The 22,007-nt window shown below is 40.0% G+C and overlaps 1 protein-coding gene across 1 annotated transcript; it reads right to left on the bottom strand.

The window, feature by feature from the left end:
* Positions 1-10,058: 10,058 nt before the first annotated feature.
* On the bottom strand, positions 10,059-11,297 carry LOC141649923 (putative disease resistance protein RGA3). Its single transcript, XM_074458590.1, has one exon. The coding sequence runs from the start codon at positions 11,295-11,297 to the stop codon at positions 10,059-10,061; it is 1,239 nt and encodes a 412-aa protein (XP_074314691.1).
* Between the last annotated feature and the right edge of the window lie 10,710 nt (positions 11,298-22,007).

Raw genomic sequence — 22,007 nt, 5'->3', positions numbered from 1 at the left:
TTGGGTGCAACGATTAGGAGGAGATCTAACTTGATCTCTCATTGCCTTTTGCACTAGGACCGAAGGTTATTTCTATATCTTTGTCGTTTTCATCATGTTTTTCGTTTTATGACTATAAACTACATATATATTTTACGTTATAATCCTTAATTCGAAGGGTAGTATACGGATATTAACCCACAGCGCTCACCTCGATATGACCACGGAGGGGATAAACACTTTGATGGAAAACTTGGATGATTCTTCATTAGATATAAACACGCGTTGGGGTGCCGACAATAGTTTTGGACACCTCCGCCGCTATGCAAAGTATTTCCTTAGGTTGTCAGTGTTCCAGTGGCTCATCAAGGGCACACCCTCCATGTCTGTCAGCCGGTATGTACCCGGCCTCATTTCTTCAACCACTTTGTAGGGACACTCCCAGTTGGCCGTCAATTTACCATGAATATTTCCTCTGTTGGTGGCGGCCGACTTTCTTAGGACTAGATCTTCTACTTTTAAGTCCCTTTTGTGGACTCTTCGGTTGTAGGCTCTTCTCATCCGGTTTTGGTATACTGCCAAGTTGAGGCGTGCTGTATCTCGGCTTTCTTCGACCAGGTCTAGGGAGGCTTTCAGGCCTTCCTCATTTTCAACTGGGTTAAAGGTAGCCGTTCTGAATGTTGGCACCGTCGCTTCAATTGGTAGGACTGCTTCGGACCCGTAGACTAAGTGGAAGGAAGTATACCCCGTTGCTTCTTTCTCCGTGGTCCGAAGGGACCACAGGACGCCGGGTAGTTCATCGGTCCATCTTCCCTTAAGGTCTTCAACTGTCTTCTTCAAACCGTTGAGGATTGTTTTATTGGCTGCCTCCGCCTGCCCGTTGCTCTGTGGGTGGCAGACGGAGGAGTATGCAAACTTGATGCCAAGCTCTTCTAACCAGTTCATTATAAGGTCACTCCAAAACTCTCGGCCGTGGTCAAATACCATGACTTGGGGCAATCCAAAACGAGTTATAACATTTTCCCAGATTACCTTTCTGACGGCCGCTGTGGTCTTCGCCGGTACTGCTACAGCTTCAACCCATTTGGTGAAGTAATCAACGGCGATGATCAAGAACTTCCTTCCTCCGGAGGCCGTTGGAAACGGCCCTAGCATATCCATCCCCCACTGTGCGAAAGGGAGGGGACTAAGCACCGGTTGTAGGTCCCGGGAAGGAGCGTGTATCACCGGGGTATGCATCTGACAGTTCGTGCACTTCTTGGTCTTTGTTCTGGAATCTTCAAGCATGGTGGGCCAGAAGTAGCCGGCTCGGAGAGCTTTGTGGGCTAGCGTTCTTGCCCCCATGTGGTGTCCACAGATGCCTTCGTGGATCTCTGTCAGTATCAGCTCCGCGTCGGCTGGACCGACACATTTCAAGAGTGGTCTTATTACGGACCTTCTGTAAAGTTCCCCTTCGAACACCAAGTACCTGGCGGCGATCCTTTTTATCTTGGCCGAGAGATTGCGGTCCTCCGGCAACTCACTTGTAAGTTTGTATTTCATTATCGGAGTCATCCACGTCGTCTCGGCTTCCACGTCGCCCACCATGCCGACGGTCTCAGTGATGCTCTTCGCATTCCTGATATCTACCAGCACGGTTCGGCTGACGTTCTTGATGGTTGAGCTGGCAAGTTTTGAGAGAGCGTCGGCCCGGTTGTTCTCAGACCTGGGGACACATTGGATTTGGAAAGATTTCAATTTTGCTATGTCAGCTTTTACCCTTTCCAGGTATCTTACCATCCCGTCGTCCCGAGCCTCAAACTCTCCTCTGATTTGGTTAGTAACCAACAGTGAGTCTGTCTTCAACACAATGTGTTCTGCTCCGCGGCTCACGGCTAGCTCGACTCCGATTATCACCGCCTCGTATTCGGATTCGTTGTTCGAGGCCGAGAAGGTAAATTTCAAGGCATACTCAAACTCGTCCCCGTTTGGGGCTGATGATAAGGATGCCGGCTCCCGAGCCGTTTGCGTGGAGGACCCGTCGGTGTATACTTCCCATACCCCGGGGTGTGATTCTTCCTGGTAAGTGCACTCGGCAAGGAAGTCTGCAAGTGCCTGCCCCTTTATCGAGGGCCTCGGCTTGTATTGAATGCCGAAGCCGGATAGCTCTACTGCCCATTTGATGAGCCTGTCGGATTGCTCAAATTTTTCCAATGCTTTCTCCAATGGTGGTCGGTTAAGACCGTCACAGGATGTGCGTCGAAGTAGGGTTTTAGTTTTCTTGCGGCGATGACGACAAAGAAAGGCAGACTTTTTCAATCGGCGGGTAATTTCTCTCGGCAAACAACGTATGGTGACAAAGTAGATTGGGTGTTCTTTGTTTATCTTCTTCCTCGATGATCACGGCACGACCGTGGCCGAGGTAATCGCTATGTATAGGTATAGCGTCTCCCCCAGATCGGCACAGGACGGGGTTGGGAGAGTCCGAAGATGAGCTTTCGGTTGCTTGAAAGCCGTGCTCTGTTCCTCCCCCCCACCCAAGTCTTTATTCCCCTTCAACACTTTGAAGAATGGGGTGCTCTTGTCGGATGACCGAGAGATGAAACGGGCTAGAGCCGCCATCCTCCCGGTCAAGATCATAACCTCTTTTCGATTCCTTGGCTCGCGGGTCTAGGATTGCTCGGACTTTGTCCGGATTGGCGTCAATTCCCCGGCGCCGACAAGTACGCCGAGGAACTTACCTGCCCGGACACCGAAGTTGCATTTCATTGGGTTGAGCTTCATCTTGTATTTCCTTAGTGAACAAAATGTCTCGTGTAAATCGGCCAAGTGCTCGCTGTCAGACTTGCTTTTTACAATACCATCGTCGACGTAAGCCTCAATGTTTCGCCCTTTTTTATTTTGGAACACTTTGTCCACCAGTCTTGTGTACGTTGCACCGACGTTCTTCAAACCAAACGGCATCATTTTGTACATGTATGTGCCGTTAGCGGTGATGAATGCGCATTTAGGCATGTCTTCCTCGGCCATGAATACCTGGTGATACCCCGAGAAGGCGTCCAGCAGGCTCAGCATGGTGTAGCCTGCCGTGGCGTCAATTAAACTATCTATTCGGGGCAAGGGATAACAATCCTTGGGGCACGCTTTATTAAGATTGGTAAAATCTACGCACATCCTCCATGCCCCCGATGACTTCCTCACCATCACAACATTGGCTAACCACTCAGGATAAGTACAAGGCATGATAAAGCCCGCCGCTAGTAATTTATCTACCTCGGCTTTGATGGCCTCATCTTTCTCGGCTGAGGAGTTCCTCATCCTTTGCTTGACAGGGCGAGCGGTGGGGAGTACGTTCAGCTTGTGAATAATTACCTCCCGGCTCACGCCTGGCATCTCGGCCGCTGAGTAGGCGAAGACGTCTTTGTTCTTCCTCAGCAGGTCTAGGAGAGCGGCCCTGAATCCTGGTTCCAGGTTGACACCGATAGTTACGGTGCGCCCTGGGTCAACTTCCACCTCTTCAGTCTCGGCTCCTTCGACCATGCCGACGGAGTTATCCATGCGTTCGCCCCCCTGTTGCAAGGATGGGCTCTTCCCCTTCTCTGACTCCTTCGCCACTTTGAAGGATTGCATGTTGCACCCTCTGGCAGATATTTGGACATTGACTACCTCATCCCTCTCGTTCTTTGAGACGAGTTTATGCGCTTCCCCCCGGTCCGAGACATACATTAATGTCAGGGCCCGGATGGACATCACTGCGTCGGCCTCACTCAGAGTGACTCGGCCTATGAGGACGTTGTAGGCAGACGAACCGTCAATGACCACGAACTCAGACATAACGTTCTTGGCCGCACTTCCCTCGCCGAACATCACCGGCAGCCTGATTGACCCCAGGGGTACCAGGCCGGCCCCAGAAAAGTTGTACAACGGGTTGGTGCAGGGGCTCAAGTCTTCAACCTTCAGACCGAGGCTGAGAAAGCATTCTCTGTACATAATGTTTGTGTAGGCGCTGTGTCAATCGGGCACCTCTTCACCAAGTGGTTGGCTATGTCCGGGTGGGATCGTAAGTGGGTCATTTGTGTGGAGCGATGACTCCCTCGTAGTCCTTCTTCCCAATGGTCATATCGGGGATGTTGGAAGCGGGGGTTGCTGTGTTGGGCACAAAGTTGATGGCCTGATATAGTTCATTCAGGTGCCGTTTGTGCCCATGAGCGGACCCACCGTTCTCGTTGCCCCCGATGACAACATGGATTACTCCTATCCGTTCAAAGACGGATTTGCTATTCGACCCGCCGGCATCTGTTTTTTGGCCTCCGGCTACATATTTGCCGAGGCTCCCCTTCCGGATTAGCTCTTCAATGGCATTTTTCAGATGTCGGCAGTCGTTAGTTAAGTGGCCGGTGTGGCCGTGGTACTCACAGTACTGGCTCGTGTCACCGTCACTCCTCGGCCTAGGGGGCCTTTCCCACTTCTGACCCTCGTTTTTGCTCAGGGCGAAGACCTCGGCGGCCGATACGACCAGGGGGGTGTGATCATTGTACCGCTTTCGGTAGTACAGTCCCGAACTCCCCGTCCGCCGAGTTCTTTCTGGGACTTGTCGACCGTGACCCATTATTGTCACGGCGTCTTTCATCCGGGTTGTCCTCCCGGTGGCTCTTCTTCTCTGAGTGCCCAGCCTCGCTGTGGTCTACCCAGGTCTTGTGATAGTCCTCTACCTTGATGGCTTGGTCGACCATCTTCCTGGCGGCGTCTAAACCTAGACCTCCGTACTTGATGAGCTCGTTTTTTAAGTCTCCCCTTGGGAGGCCTTTCATCAACGCGAAGGCCGCCAGTTCGGGATTAATCTCTCGAATCTGCTGAACCTTGCCGTCGAACCTCTTCACATAGCTTCGTAGAGACTCGCCCCCCTCCTGTTTGATCGTTAGGAGATCCGACGTCTCCACGGCCCTCCTCTTATTGCAAGAGTACTGGGCTAAAAAGGCGTCCCTTAGGTCGGCGTAACAGTATACCGAACCGTCGGGCAGCCCCTTGTACCAACTCTGAGCCATCCCATGCAAGGTCGTTGGGAAGACTCGGCACCAGACTTCATCGGGCTGTTCCCACACCGACATGTACGACTCAAAAGCCTCGGCATGGTCGGTGGGGTCGCTATCCCCTTTGTATGTGAACGTCGGCAACTTTAGCTTGGTTGGCACGGCGGTTTCAAGGACATAGGCACTGAGGGGCTGTCTGACCACGTGTCGAATGACCCGCGGCGATCGGCTCCTCGCATTCCTAGTCCGGCTCCTTTCCTCGTAGCGGGAAGGACTCCTTTTCTGACTCGGACTTCTTCTCCGACTCTGCTGAGTCGGACTTCTCTGGCTTCTCTGAGGCAGGCCTCGTCGGTGCTGCGGCGACGCTGTCCTCCCGTGAGTACGGGAAGTACACAGGTCTACCACTAGCACTCTGGCCTCCTCCGGCGTCTTGGCAGGGTCAGCTTCTCCTAGTGCTCCGTTCAAGTTTCTCGGAGTCACATTTTGGGCCCTGGTCTCCTGGACGGGTTCCGCCGCTCTTGTCGGTGTGACAGTGTGAGCCGGCGTACTACCAATTAGGTCCAGGAGTAGTTTCAGTTTTGTTGCGTCAACCACATGTCCCATGATGGTGACCTGGTCGGCGGGCAGCGGCGTATCTGGTATTATTGGCATCACATACTCCGGTTGGATTACTTGGCCGACGGAGGGTTGCACAACTCCAGATTTGTGGACGGTATCATCTTGGCAGAATTCGGGTTCGTCAGTCACGAATACCTCTTGTTGTTTCGACATCTTCTTAGCTTTTTGGGTGGGTTTTTGTGTGTTTCTTTTTTTGTTTGGGAATGAATGTGACTAGCTTCTAGTATCTCTTCCCCACAGACGGCGCCAATTGTTCCGGGTGTAATTCCAGAGCAGATATTTGTCACCACTCGTAGCTTGTAGAATGATGTCCTTGCTTGAATCCTCCTTTCGGTCTCCTGAAACGATGAACAAACTGAGGGCTCGGCTGGTGACCGAGCGAACTCACTCCGACGCTCAAGTCAGTTAACTTAGAGAGATCAGTTGTGATTACTTGGCGAAGTATATATTGTAGAGAGATAAGGAAGATATTACCAGATGAATAGTGATTCTTAGGTTAAATTGTGGATCCTTTCCTCAATGAGGGTTGAGGAGTATTTATAGACTTTCACCTTTTGTCACGTAGTGGCCAAGTGGCTAGCAGGTGGAAAGACCGTTCTACCCTCGGCCGATGGACCCATGGCAGGCCGGCCGAGGGGTCTTGGATATGAGTACGCGGATATGTGCCCCGGCTGGCTGGTCGCCATGCCGAGACCCAGGTGACAGACCGATGGGCTGCATCGGCTAGGCTGTCCAAGTGTGTTGACTTGCTGTGGATATCTTTGACCTTGCTCAATATGTTGACTTGGTCAGCGCCTCAGCGGTGCAGAATATGCCCCATCAAGATTGTTTATAATCTTGACATCTTATTTTTCTTGTTAATACACACTTTCAAATGATAAATCGTTATTTTTAGTAGGATTAATCCATCTTATGGGTGACCTGATTAAATTACTCCATCCTTTAAGTAATCCGAATTTAATACCTCATATCCCCTTCCTTCCCAAAACACACTATAGTGACCGGCAACCTAAACAACATGTTACCTTGTGTTTTTAAGGTTAATAACTACCTTAATTATTTTAAAAGAATAATCCAAATTATGAGTGACCTCCGGAAACCCAATATTCTCCCTATTTCTATTCCCAACTTTTTCATCAACTCAATTCTCATCAACAAACATTTTTTTTCAGCCATAGCCACCTCAACCGCCGAACGTTAAGTGATTAGGTGGTAAAAAAATGCATGACGGGTTAGGAGGGATTAAAGGATGGAGTAATTTAAGCAGGTCATTCATGTGATGAATCATTCTTATGAAATATTCGTGGACACGTCATTTTTCACCTGTTATAGCAGGTCAAGAAAACAAGCAAGTTTGTTCTGAGAAAGAAGGAGGGAATATGAGGATTAAATTCGAATTACTTAAAGTATGGAGTAATTTAAGCAGGTCGCCCATAGAATGAGTTATTCTTATGAAATAATCCTTAAAAAGATACCTATTTAAATGATTGAATCATCCCCTATATACTAAAAGATTAACACATCTTGAAAACTCCCGCTCAAAATTCCCACTCATGTATGTTAAAGAGTACTGAAAAATTGCGCTCAATGTTATATTACTAATTCTTATTTTTCTAAATATACTCTAGCCAAATCTTTTCTAAATATACTCACTCTTAATTGACTCCACTAATTAGGTACACTAATTTGCAAAAATATACCGTAACTAAATATATACTGAAATGATTTACACAATATTCATCAATCTCTACCTTCTTAGTAATAATATAATATAATATTTCCAAACTCCTTATTTTCTCAATCTCTACCATAAATACATATATATATATATATAGATATTGTTTTTACTGGTTTCTTTACGAGGCTAATACGCGTTTAATTAGATTTTACATCTAACTTAAATTAAATGTATTATTAATGTCAAAAAAAATTCTTAATAGTAAAGTACAATAATATTAGTACTGCAAACATAACTTAACTTAAATGTCTTTTGACAGTAGTTATTTTCTTTTCTACCTCTTACTAATATTATATTAGTACATTATACCATTAAGTTGAAAGTATAGTTAATTAATTTATGCAAATAATTTTATTGAGACCGCCTCTTTATAAATCAAATCTAAAAAATACCGTGCTGTAGCGCGGGATCTATACTAGTTTATATTATTTGGATTATCTTACGATACACACTCATGTGCATCGACATTGATTCATTGATTGCCATTGTTATCCGTATTAGGAAGAGTGTTGCATGGTCCATTAGAACACTAAATTGTGTCCATTGGCTCTATACAAGAGTTTCATCTACAAACAATCAAACATATAGAGAGGGGTTAATAAATCGAAAAATTGTTTATACAAACAGAACAAAAAAATTCCATCTCAGTCATTTGTAATAAACTAAAGACTTCTCTCACATGTCCAACTGCACACTTCTAATGTGCACCGACCACTTGTATAAACTTACAAAAATAAAAATAGATAACAATTGAGTAATACAAGCCAAAAATAAAATAGATAACAATTGACCGGGAGTATAAGAGTACAAGTTCATCAAGATTTCACTACTGTAACCTAACTAATCTCACACATACATACAAATGAACACTAAATCACACAAGGCTTTAAAGAGAAGATTAACATGCTACTTCACCCCTTAGAAATGAGGCCCATGACTCTTAATACTAGCTTTGTACTCCTAATGTTTTAGATCCTGTTGGGTTTAACAAACTAAGGCATGGGATTATATTTCGACTCTCAGAATTTTACCTAAAAAAAATGTAAAAATCGCACAAATATGTTTCAAAATAGATGTCAGTTTAGTTAATAAAGGCATGATGTGGGGCTCGTGACTTGCAATTCATGAATTATACCACCAGTTGTACCAATACCTTCGTTGTACAAGACATGAACTCTTCAGTACTCGTATTATTCAAATTATAGTGTGTTTTTAAAAGCAACGTCGACATAAATAAGATGATTAGAAATCAGTGAGGGGGAAACATCCATATGAAAAGTATCTTTATTTATTCATGTGAATTGGCATAATCTCAGACGCCATTGATGAAAGCTTAAAAGCTCGAATGAAGAAAGATGAATAAACGAGAGAGAATTGCCTGAAGAACTAGTAAATAAAAGTGATTTGTAAATTGATGTACTCCGTAATATATAACTAGTTCTCTGTACAAGTCATGGCATACTGTATTGCTCTGATAACAGCATCCTTGCTCGTGGACGGAAGCTGCATTGCTGGAACTACCACGCTCACAATTCACCAATCGGTGAAGGAGATGTGAGGGATGTGTTGAATTTTGGGCCACTCCTTTCCGCTTGGATTTTGACATTCATTCCTTAATTTTCCACAGCCTTTGATATTAAGTTTCTGAAGGGAAGTGATGTTTTGAATTGAGCCTAGTGATTCAAGGTTAGGGCAATCGTCTATCGTGAGGGACTGAAGTGACGATAAGCAACTTATCCACTCCGGTAGTTCTTCCAACGATAAACAATAACCAATGGAGAGGTTTTCAAGGGCGGTCAAGTGCCTCATCTCCGTGGGCAGAATTATTTGGAGCGTGCGAAAATACTTCAACTCAAGGGAACGGAGATTCTGAGGTAGGAAGCTCCAAGGCCTGTCATCCAAATCCACTTCAGATTCGTAATCTCCAAGTGAAAGCGACTCCAAGGCAGTGAGATGCTCCAACGCTCCTAAAACATCGTGTCCAAGAGCCTAAGATTTACCAATTTCCAAAAATCTTTTGGCCAGTTACTAAACCTAGGACAGTCACACATAACTAAACACTGTAAGTTATATAATTTCGTAATTGAATTTGGGAGTGTCTTGAGCTTCTTATTTTGAGAGAGATCAAGATATCTTAAGTGTAACAATTCCCCAATTGCCTCTGATAAAATTTCCGAATCTGGCACATATAAGCGTAACGATCTAAGGCAACGCCAATTATCTACTAGAATATTCACCATGCCCGAGTGGATCCTTGTAATCATATAGCATGTACGGAAATTTCTTTCATGGAAAGAGCTTTCTGTCCATTCTCCCCCATCAATAAATAAATGGCGAATTTTTTTGCTTAAGATGTTTAGAGGATTATTTGCCACAATGATGTCATCCCCGGCAACTACTTGAGCAAGATCGCGCATTAAATCGTGTATTTTAAATGATATGATGTCACCATACCCATTTCTTTTGATGTCGTGAAAAAAACACCGTTTTAGTAAGATCAAAAAGCACTCTTCACTATTACCAATATATCCTTGCGCCATCCAAAGATTAATCAACTCCCGTTTGTCCATTTTAAAATCGTTGGGGAATAAAGCACAATACCTGAAGCAATTTTTCATGGAAGGTTCAAGATTGTTATAACTAAGCTTTAAGATAGACATAATTGGATTCTTGCTAGTTTCAATTTCCGGTAACCGGTTCTTTTCGAATGATTCTCAACTATGTGTTTGACCATACAATAGAGTTCCTAGAACTTTTATAGCAAGGGGAACATTGAAGCATTTTCTAACAATCATCTTTCCGATCTTCGTCAATTTAGGGTCGTTTGCATGATGAGATTCTCGTTCAAATGCCTTTAACACAAACAAACGCCACGAGTCGTCATCAGACAAGCCTTTTAACATATACTTTCTTGAGTGATTAACTTTTCCTAACACCACTTCAGCCGTCTTTTCCGAACGGGTAGTAATGACAACTCTGCTTCCCCTTCCACCAATTGTCAAATATCTTTTAAGCTTACCCCACTCATTGGGATCTTCAGTCCACAAATCATCTAATATAAGCAAGTACGTCTCGTTTTTTAATTCTTCTTGAAGTTTTGTTTGCACGGCTTGCATAGTGGAGATATCACTAGGCTTTTTATTTGTTGATGATTCTATAATATTACTTAAAATAGTTTTCACATCTAATGCTTTTCCATATTGGTCGGACACACATACCCATAATTTCTTCTTAAACCATTCAACTCGATTGTGATTATATACAAGTTGAGCAAGAGTGGTTTTCCCCAACCCGCCCATTCCCACTATAGCAACAAACCCAACGTTTTCCTCAACATGATGATCAAGCAACATGTCTATAACAGCCTTCACATCCCCCTCTCTTCCAATTATATTCTCACCAGTTTCATCTAAAAAGGAATCAGTGTCCTCTCTCTTTTCCAAATTAGCGTGATGGTCAATCTTAAACTCACATCTACGAGTTTGAGGGCCAGTATTAGACTTATATCTAGCATGATCTCTGGCTATAACATCCAACTTTTGGTGGATGTTCTTAACCTCTTGAGAAGTACTGTATCTAACAAGAAAACAATTCATACAAGAAAAGAAACGACTCACCTCATGTACGACCTTTTTAAAGAACTCATCAGAGTCATCACCCTTATTGAGTTCTTTCATCTTCGCGGTAGTGACGACCTTATCAAGGAGATCATCAGCTTCATAAAGAACTTCCATGAGCTCCTCAACCCAGCCTTGCTCTTCATGGGAGAGTTCTGGTTGCGCATCCATGTCCAGGAGCATGTTGTTGATGTAGGAGACAGTTTTGTTCAGATTTTGAAGATTGGATTCCCAGTCTTTCACGTCTTTAACGACCTGAGATTGTGAAAGTTGAAACACATTGTTAGCAATGGGGATCAATTTTCCCACATCAGCCATAATTTGGAGAGTAGCCATAGTTTTGTAGAGATATGCAGGAGAATGATATGTGATAAATGTGGGAAGAGTCAAAGAGGGATTACGGGGTGTGTTTATATAACATTAGCAGCTCATGTCCAATTTATTGTTCAATACAACCACTTGCTAATAAATGACCAAATGTCCATGTAACTGCTTGACTGATTCAACAATGAAATGTCTCCACCACTCCATTTAATTTACAACCATAATTGTTACTAGACGATAAGGTTGATGCCCGTGAAGCCGACTGGTTCATTTATTCCAATATGAAGCTTATGTGTGTTTGGTGATCCATCTAAAGTCCATACTAACTACTCCATATTAGAACATGTCAATAATACTGTAAAACTGTTGTTATCGACTTGTATTAGTGGCATTGATATATGACTAGTTGCCAAATATCTAGGGTTATCTAGGGTGTGTTTGGATTGAGGGATTTGGAGGGAAAAGAAAGAATTTTTTTCTAAAATGGGGCAAAAAATCAAAGAAATTACGGAATACATTATACCCTCCGTGTTTGATTTTCATGTACAACATATCCTTTTTGTCGCTGTAAAAAAACTCAATTGCGCATAACTCCTAGATCGGAATTCAGAATCGGCCAATTTTTTTTCGTTAAATGATTATCTCGTCATAATCTACGATTTGAGAAAAAAAAATTGCTGACTGACATTTTATAGGGTTTTTTTTAAGGAAAACCTCAAATCAAACATATCTTCGATCATAAATTTCCGAATGACCAATTTCGTTTTATCAATTTATAGATCTCGAAGAGTTAATCAATTTGGAAAAAAAAATTAGTCAATTCTGATTTCTGATCTATAATTTATGCTCAATTGAAAATTTTAAAAACGATAAAAAGGACATGTTGTGCTTGAAAATCAAATTTCAAGGATATCATGTGCACAAACTTAAAAAGTTGGGTACCACGTGAAAAATGGCAAAGTTCGAGGGTACCACGTGAATTTTCCGAAGAAATTAACAAAATGGTGTAAGTTTCAAACTTATTACCCAAAATGGGTCCACGTCATCACCGAAGCTAGGTTCGGATTCAAGCCGCTCTCCCCCTAAGCGACCTTATCCTAGGTTACATGTAAATAGAGCTAATATTAAGGGGGTGCGTTTTTGAACCAAGTCGCTCAGTGGGGGAGCGACTAATATTAAGGGGGTGCGTTTTTGAACCAAGTCGCTCAGTGGGGGAGCGACTTGGGACAAAATCGCTTAGCAGGACAGCGACTATTTCAGTTTTGCAAAAAAAGAAAAAAGGTCAATGATGTAGAATATGGGAGTTGAACCGGTGCTGAACACAATAAAGCCATGTACATTAAACACCAAGCTAAGCCAATTTTTGTGTACATAATTAGCGTTTTAATAGTACTAATTAGTATAATATCTGTGCAACTTATTAAATGCATTTAATTGCATTTAATGCTCAATGTATGGCAGATTAGCATTAGAATTTAATTGTGTCTTTAGTTTACAAGTGTTAATATGGCTTGGTGGTTATTGTATGATGATAATAGGGCCGAGATTGTGGGTTTGATTCCCTGCAAGTACAATTTTTATATTTACTTTTGCAAACCAACTATATTTAATATGAAGTCGCCTTGGGGCTGAGCGACTTCATCCAAACTCAATTTTTTTTCATATATTTTTTTACTTATTAACAAATCACTAAGGTCACTTAGGGGGAGAGCGACTTAACCTCAAGTCGCTCCATCGCTAAGCGACTTATTCCCGGATACAGGTTCGTGCATACCTATCCTACGTGGACCCATTTTGGGTAAAGACTTTCATATGTGTCCCATTTTGTTAATTTCTTTGTATTAGAAGCCTATTTTGGAAAAAAATTCGAAAAGAAAGGGTAGGAAAGTAGAGGATTTAAAATCCCTTATTTGGATAGCAAATAAGGGTGGATGGAAATGAAGGGATAGAAATTTGGAGGGATCCAATTCCCCTCCTTCAAGCCTAATCAAAATCTCTCCACAGTAGGCAAGATTTAAAGAGAAATTGTATCTAAACACCCACACCCCCATTCCCCCTCCTTCCCTTCTCTCCTTTCCCTCCAATTTTGCTATCCAAAGTCCAAACACACAATTGGGGGAATTTGGAGGGAAAGGAAAGGGAGGGTGAGTAGGGATTTAAAATTCATTATTTTCATAGCAATTAAGGGTGGAGCGAAATGGAGGGAGAGGGATTTTGAGGGAATTCATTTTCCCTCCTCCAAGACCAATCAAAATCTTTCCGAAGATTTGGAAGAAAATTGTATCCAAACAACCGTACCTCATTTCCCCTCTCCTACCCTTCCCTCCCTTTCCCTTCTCCCTCCCCTCTCCTCCCTTTCCCTCCACTTTTGCTATCCAAACACACCCTATAGAATGATGTCCGCGAAGCCTAGCATTTCCATCTTTGTTCAGATATGAAACTTGAAATAATGGATGGAAGAACTTGCTTTTACTTGACAATTTCAATTTTGTATCACTTTCAATTTCAATTTCAATTGTGGAATGATCTCAAACTAAGTATACTCGTACTAAATTACGCCTAATTAAAAGAGTTACACACATATTGACATATTAACAGCAACAAATGAACATGTGAGCTATTTTCACATTAAATAATGTGCATATCGTGTATATATATATATATATATATATATATATATATATATATATATATATATATATAGAGAAGGGTTGGCCACTACATCTAATAAGTCCCTAAGTCCTTATAAGAGCCCTTGGATGGAAGGGATGGAGGGATGAGATTACATCTCATTGAAGGGTCACAATTCTCCCTCCCTAATCTCCTTCCCTAATTGTGTATAACTCTACCTAATTTTGTACAACTCTACCACCATTCTAATCTCCCAACCCACTTCCTCATTCACTCATCCTCTCTCATTTCTCACATTCACTCTTTCTCTCTCATTTTCTTCCCACCCTCTCTAAAAAAAAAAAAAAAACCAAACTCATACAAAAAAAAAACCCAAACTAAAACAAAACAAAAAAATAACCAAACAAAACCTCACCAGCCGTCCCCGACACCACCCTCACCACCCGTCCCCGACACCACCACGACCTCCCTCCCTTCTTCCCAGCCCGCAACACCCACATCCCGACCTCCCTCGATCCCGACCCGCAACACCCACGACGCCCTCCTTGCTGCCGCCACACACCGACAACACCCACATCCCGCCCTCCTTGCTGCCGCCACACACCGACAACCCCACCATCCCACCATCCGACCTCCCTTCCCACCTCCCTCCCTCCATCAACCAGCAACAACAACCAACAACATCCCGACCACCCTCTGCCGGCAGCCACAACTCGCCCACCACCACCCGACACCGGATCTTGTAGCCCTCCTTGCCGCCGCCTTTCTCCCTCCCTGCTGCCGCCTCACCGTTCTCCTTTTCTCCTTTTTTCTTTCTCCCTCCCTGCTCTTCCTTTCTCCTTGTCGTTTTCTTTTTTTTTTTTTTTTTTTTTTGTGTTTTGTTTAGATCTCGGCTGTGTTGTCCATATTTCATGTTTTTTTTTTAATTTTTTTTTAATTTTGGTTTTTGTTATTTTTGTTATTTGTTTTGTTTGGTTTATTTTTGTATTTTTTTGTTTGGTTTATTTTTGTATTTTTTTGTTATTTGGTTTTTTTTTACTTAGAAAGTTGTATCATTGAAACATTATGATTTGTGTTTTGGTTATTTTTTTATAGTTTAGTTATTTTTATTATTATTTGAGATTTGGTATTAATTTTGTGTGGTGTTGTTTTTTTAGATCTATTGGTTTTTTTGTGTTTTTGTCATATTTACTTTATTTTGTAATTGTTATTTGGTTTTTAATTTTTGTTGGTTATTAATTTTTTGTTGGTTATACACTTAAAACATTAAAGTTATACTATTTATGGCTAAAGTTATACACTTAAAACATTAAAGTTATACTTTTTTGTTATTGTTATTTGATTTTTAATTTTTGTTGGTTATTGTTATTTGGTTTTTAATTTTTTTTTGGTTATTAAAGTTATACACTGCGTGCATTAGAGTTATACACACGATATTTAAATTTGGTTTTTTTTTTATTGTTATTTGGTTTATTTCAGATTTCGGGTTTGGTTGGGTTGTTGGTTTTTTTGTTTTATTATTGTTATTTGGTTTTTTGTTTTTGTTATTATGAGTTTTTTTGGTTTTTGTTATTATTATTTTTTTTTTTCATATTTTTCATATTTATTGTTTGATTTTTTTACTATTTACGACTACAGTTATACATTTTATGACTAAAGTTATACATTTTATGACTAAAGTTATACATTTTATGACCAAAGTTATACAAAAAAGACTAAAGTTATACAAAAATTGGACTAAAGTTTTACAAAAAATTGGACTAAAGTTATACAAAAATGAACCAAAGTTATACAAAAATGAACCAAAGTTATACAAAAATGGACCAAAGTTATAAAAAAATGGACTAAAGTTATACAAATATGGACTAAAGTTATACAAAAAAGGACTGAAGTTGTACAAAAATAGACCAAAGTTATACAAAAATGAACCAAAGTTATTCAAAAAACGACCAAAGTTATACAAAAATGCACCAAAGTTATACAAAAATTGGACTAAAGTCATACAACAATGGACTAAAGTTATACAAAAAATTGGACTAAAGTTATACAAAAATGAACCAAAGTTATACAAAAAATGAACCAAAGTTATACAAAAATTGACCAGTTATACAAAAATGCATCGAGTTATACAAAAATTGGACTAAAATTATACAAAAAATGAACCAAAGTTATACAAAAATGAACCAAAGTTATACAAAAATGGACCAGAGTTATACAAAAATGCACCAGAGTTATACAAAAATGCACCAGAGTTATACAAAAGTTAGTCCATTTTTGTATAACTTTAGTCCATTTTTGTATAACTTTGGTTTATTTTTGTATAACTTTGGTTCATTTTTGTATAACTCTGGTTCATTTTTGTATAACTTTGGTTCATTTTTTGTATAACTTTAGTACATTTTTTGTATAACTTTGGTGCATTTTTGTATAACTCTGGTCGATTTTTGTATAACTTTGGTTCATTTTTGTATAACTTTGGTTCATTCTTGTATAACTTTAGTCCAATTTTTTTTATAACTTTAGTCCATTTTTGTATAACTTTGGTTCATTTTTGTATAACTTTGGTTCATTTTTGTATAACTTTAGTCCATTGTTGTATCACTTTAGTCCAATTTTTGTATAACTTTAGTCTTTTTTTGTATAACTTTGGTCTATTTTTGTATAACTTCAGTCTTTTTTTGTATAACTTTAGTCCATATTTGTATAACTTTAGTCCATTTTTGTATAACTTTGGTCCATTCTTGTATAACTTTGGTTCATTTTTGTATAACTTTGGTTCATTTTTGTATAACTCTGTTCATTTTTGTATAACTTTAGTCCAATTTTTGTATAACTTTAGTCCATTTTTTGTATAACTTTGGTGCATTTTTGTATAACTTTGGTCATAAAATGTATAACTTTAGTCGTAAATAGTAAAAAAATCAAACAATAAATATGAAAAATATGAAAAAAAAATAATAAAAAAACCAAAAAAACTCATAATAACAAAAACAAAAAACCAAATAACAATAATAAAACCAAAAAACCAACAACCCAACCAAACCCGAAATCTAAAATAAACCAAATAACAAGATTTAAAACCCGAAATCTTAAAAAAAAGTATAACAAGAAGAGATTTGAGAAAATGAATAAAAAAGGAGAAGTAACAAAATAAAAGAAAATAAAAGACAACAACAAAAAATGAATGGAAAAAACAACTCAAAACATGAAAATAAAGACCAAACGAAAAAAAAAAAAAAAAAAAAAAAAAAAAAAAAAAAAAAAAAAAAAAAAAAAATTGGCGGCGGTGCGGTGGCGGCGGTGTGGTGGCGGCGGTGGTGGGCGGTGAGTTGGTGTCGGGTGGGATAGTGGTGGGTGGTGGTGAATGAGGAAGAGAAGAATGAATGATTTATTTGGGTTTTTTGATTTAATTGGATTTTTTTTGGGTTTTTGATTTTAATTGGATTTTTGGGTTTTATTTATTTATTTGGGTTATGGGTTTTTTATTTATTTGGATTTTTTGGGTTTTTATTTTTTGGGGTTTTAGAGAGAAGATGAGTTGTGTGATATATGAGAGAAGTGGATGAGAGGAAAAGAAGTTATAGTGAATTAGTGATTAATTAGAAGGATTAGTGAAGGAGGAGAGAATGAGTGATATTAGTACATAAACACACTTTTGGAGTTTGATCTTGGCCATCCATCTCCCTCCATCCAATGGCTCACAATAGGACTTATGGACTTATTATATCTAAGGACCTTAGTTGATCCTTCCTCTATATATATATATATATATATATATATATATAATAAAATTAACCACATTCAGCATTGTTCAATAAATTAATTAATTAGAGCGAATACTAGTGTAATTTCGCAAGAGAGGGGAAAATATCAGAAGACATACCTGTTCATAATTAAGAAAGTCGAGATCAGGTCCGCGCTTTCTTGATTCTGAAATTTAAGACGTTGGAGAATGGAGACTTTAGTTAACTTGGGTCGGGTTTCCGTTTGCGCTCACCATTTAAGTTTATCTGAAGAGTAGGGGTGAATGGCTGATAATGGGTTGACTCGAACACGAGCTTGACTTTACTCGGTTTGTGCTCGGGAAAAAAATACTAATAAAAAGAGAGAGAAAAAATAAATCTTGAGCTTGAGAAATTGAGCTCATTACCATGCTCGCGAATTTTAACTTGCGCTCTGAGAGTTTGAACTCAATTCAAGTCTATATATAATTGTTAGTATCTTTTTTTTTGTCATTTCAATTTTTTAAATAGCCGGATACAAAAGTTGTATAAAATCTTGGGCAAATCAATGAAAACGTATTTTATGGTATACAAAGATAGATACATGATAAATAATTTTTATAAAATAAGAGCACATTATTATTTTATATTTTGTCACATAATTTTGAGCCGCTTGCGATTATTTCTTCAAGCCGAGTCAACATTAGCTCAACTTGACTCGTCTCGTTCAGTTATCGAGCGAAGCCCAAAGCTCGAGGTTCTCACGAGCTATCTCGTCTCATTATCACTCTACTACAGAGTCTATTTAAGTGAGAAAATGATCACTTCACTTCATTTTAATCGGTAAATTAATGTGAATATTCGCACATGAGATTAGGTGTTCAAATCTTAGCCACTTTTTTTCATTTCAAGATTCGCCACTTTAATGGGATATGACCCTTTCATGTCGATTTTTTTTTTGACAATTAGCAAGAGTGAGTTTACATAATAATGACTCTTTGGGCTAGATTATGAGCCATTTTATTGTACTTCTTAGGAATAAAACAAAATGAAATACAATGGAACATAGAAAAGTTAAGGATGTCTGTCACCAGAACTTTAGTCTTCAAGCCAATCTTCGAATTGTCCATTATTTGAACGGGCACTTGTAAGCAGTCAGAGAAGATACTAATATGGTATATATTTCTTCCTAACGCCCATTTAAGGGCTTCCAGGATAGCTGCAGCTTCCGCTTGATCCGCTGAGAGAGAGAAGAGTCCACGTTTGGTATAGAAATAAGATTCATTATTCCCACAGTTGACGTACCATCCAAGTCCCGTACTTTTATCATCCTTCCAAGCAGCGTCCACATGGATGGTAGTTTGGGAACAGTTGTAGTTGATACCAATAAGCTTACACTTGTCTCCTTTTCTAAGATTTAGAAGGTCGCAATCCAAATCATCGTCCGAGACTATGCTAGTCAAAGACTTTGATTGATTGTTGTTGGCCGTGATGGCTTTAGATAGAGAGTCTTCATAAATGCCAATGACACCTTTCATCGAAAAGGAATGCTCTCCCAAGGCAATTTTATTCCTAGCACGCCAAATAGTCCACAACGTACAAAGGAACGAAACGATTACCTCATTAGGATCACTCATTTTTAGCATGAGAGAAAGCCAATTGATAATCCAATCTTGGAGGCTTAGGTCATGTCTTTGTCTAGAGTTAATACCCAGGTGACTACCCCTCCAAATTCTTGTAGCAAAAGTACAATCCCTGAATAAATGCTCCAACGTTTCTACCTCCATATGATCACAAAGAAAACATACACAAACACCATCCAAGCTCCTTTTTTGAAATTCTTTTCCAACAGCTACAAAATTAGTAAGAATTTTCCAAAGGAGGGTAATCCAAACCTTTGGACCAGGCAAGTGCCACAAATGTTTTTACATAAAGCTTCTGCAAGAGGGGGAGATCCTAGTGAGATCTTTGGCCGAGGCCATACGATTCCAGTACGGCAACCAAGCTTCATAGTAGCCTCGTTTAACCGAGTAATCTCCCTCAGGATCTTTGGTCCAATAAGCCCAATCCTTATCAAAACTGGGGCTAATTGGGATGGCCAAAATAGTTGTAATATCATTCTCCGCAAAAAAGTTAAAAATCATGTTAGTATTCCATGATCCATCACTATTGATAAGATTTTTAACTTTAAGATTCAGTAGTGACGGATTAGTATCTAATAGATTATCGCTGCTAGGAGAAGGTTTCACTCCATTCATCCAATTAGAATTCCAAACTGAAAGCTCAGACCACCTCCCAACTTGCCAGGCCCAATCTCCAGCAAAAAGAGAGATGCCCCAAAGAACACTTTTTCCAATCCACGTCAAATTCGGTCGTTTATGGGAAAGCGCAGCCCCACAGTTATCCCAAGAGAGTTTATATTTTGAACCAATGGTACAAGCTAACAGAGAATTTTCCTTTCTAAGAATGTTCCACCCAACTTTCGCGAGGAGGGCTTGATTAAAGCAGGAGACGTTGCGAATACCAATACGTCCAAGTCCTTTAGGTTGGCTCAAGAAAAGTTTGCTACACCAGTGGATAACCCCAGATTTCCTACTACCATTCCACCAGAATTGCGACAATAAGGAATCAATCTTCCTCGTCACACTTATCGGAATTTTAAAAACCGATAGAAAGTAGGTTGAAAGTGATGAAAGGATAGAAGAAATAAGCGTGAGTCGTCCAGCCGGAGATAGTAGAATACCATTCCAAGAAGAAACTCTCTTCTGAATATTATCGATGGGGCAATTGAAAATATCTTTTTTCGATTTTCCACAGAATACCAATATCCGTCGGAGTACCTAGATAAGTACCCATATATAGTAGCCTTTGGGGACACGTTAAAGAGCTTGAAACACTTTCTAGCAAAATGCAAACTGGACCCCGGGCTTACAATGATAGCCGATTTTTTGTCGTTGATCACCTGATCTGAAGCTTTACAATACCGCTTAATAATACTTTTAAGATTTGAACAGATTTGCGGACTACCTTCCATAAAAAATGTAGAATCATCGGCAAACAAGAGATGGGAGACTGCTTCCGCTCGTCGACTAATTTTAATACCATTGATGTTACCGAGTTTTGTCTCAAATATAATATTCTGAGACAAAACTTCCGAACACAACACAAAAATATATGGGGATAACGGATCTCCTTGACGTAATCCACATTGCGGCTTGATCTTATTTGTAGGAACACCATTGAGGAGTTAATTCATAAGAAACAGAAGTAACACATTTCATAATAAGAGCAATAAGACGCATCGGAAATCCCATTTTTGAAAGAGTAGCTCTAATGAAATTCCAATTCAACCTATCATAGGCCTTGCTCATATCGGCTTTGAAAGCCATTTTGTTCTTTCTAAATTTTGAAGAGCTAATCTTGTGGAAGATTTCATTAGCAATAAGGATGTTATCAGCAATACTCCTTCCAAGTACGAACGCATTTTGGAAATCGCCAACAAGTTTGTTCATAATCTTACTGAGTCTATTAGTAATACATTTAGTAATGATCTTCATCATAACGTTGCAAAGACTTATAGGTCTAAAATGATCCACGGTTTCCGGACAATTACCTTTCGGGATAAGTGTCACAAAGGTCCTATTCATTTCTTGGAGGATGTGATCCTTATTAAGTACACTTAAATCAACCGATATAACATCATGTTTAATAAAATGCCAGCAACGCTGATAGAAAACAGCAGGAATACCGTCTGGTCCTGGAGATTTCAAGGGTCCGAGCTGGAAGACCGCTTTTCGAACTTCTTTAGACGTGAAAGGTTTATCCAAATAATCAAGATCATCTTCGTTAAGGCGACATTCCATAATATCAAATAGGTTGGACTCCCGCTTTAAGAATTCTTCATAATCTTCAGCCTCCTGGTTCACCTTGTAAAGTGTTTCATAGTGTCTAATAAAAAGGTTTCCAATTTCGCTTGCATCAAAAGTCAAGTCATCTTCAAGTTTTTTAATACCATAAATGAAATTTCTGCCAGATCTTCCTTTGACCCAATTGAAGAAGTATTTAGAACAAGTATCCCCATCAATAGCCCATCTAATTTTAGCACGCTGTCTCCAATAGATAGCGGAATTCTTAGCAAACTCCAAAATTTTTGACTGATTGGCTACAAAGTCCTTGGTACGTCCATGTTGAATAACATTTTCCAGATCTTGTTCTAGGACATCATCAAAGTCCGACCATTTAGACGACCATTCACGTCTCTTCTGGATAGACCAATCCTTCATGATTTTACGAACATGGGACAGTTTACGCATTAGCCGATAAGAAGCTGACCCATTAATAGACTTCTTCCAGCAACCTTGGACTAGAG

Source organism: Silene latifolia, chromosome 3, assembly GCF_048544455.1.
Source record: "Silene latifolia isolate original U9 population chromosome 3, ASM4854445v1, whole genome shotgun sequence".
NCBI lineage: Eukaryota > Viridiplantae > Streptophyta > Magnoliopsida > Caryophyllales > Caryophyllaceae > Silene > Silene latifolia.
The sequence above is the reverse complement of the archived record's forward strand: the minus strand, read 5'-3'. Positions and strand labels throughout refer to the sequence as shown.

What these genes read in the sequence shown, in the direction of transcription:
- LOC141649923 (XM_074458590.1), bottom strand. Translation starts at nt 11,297, where the DNA reads ATGGCTACTCTCCAAATTATGGCTGATGTGGGAAAATTGATCCCCATT.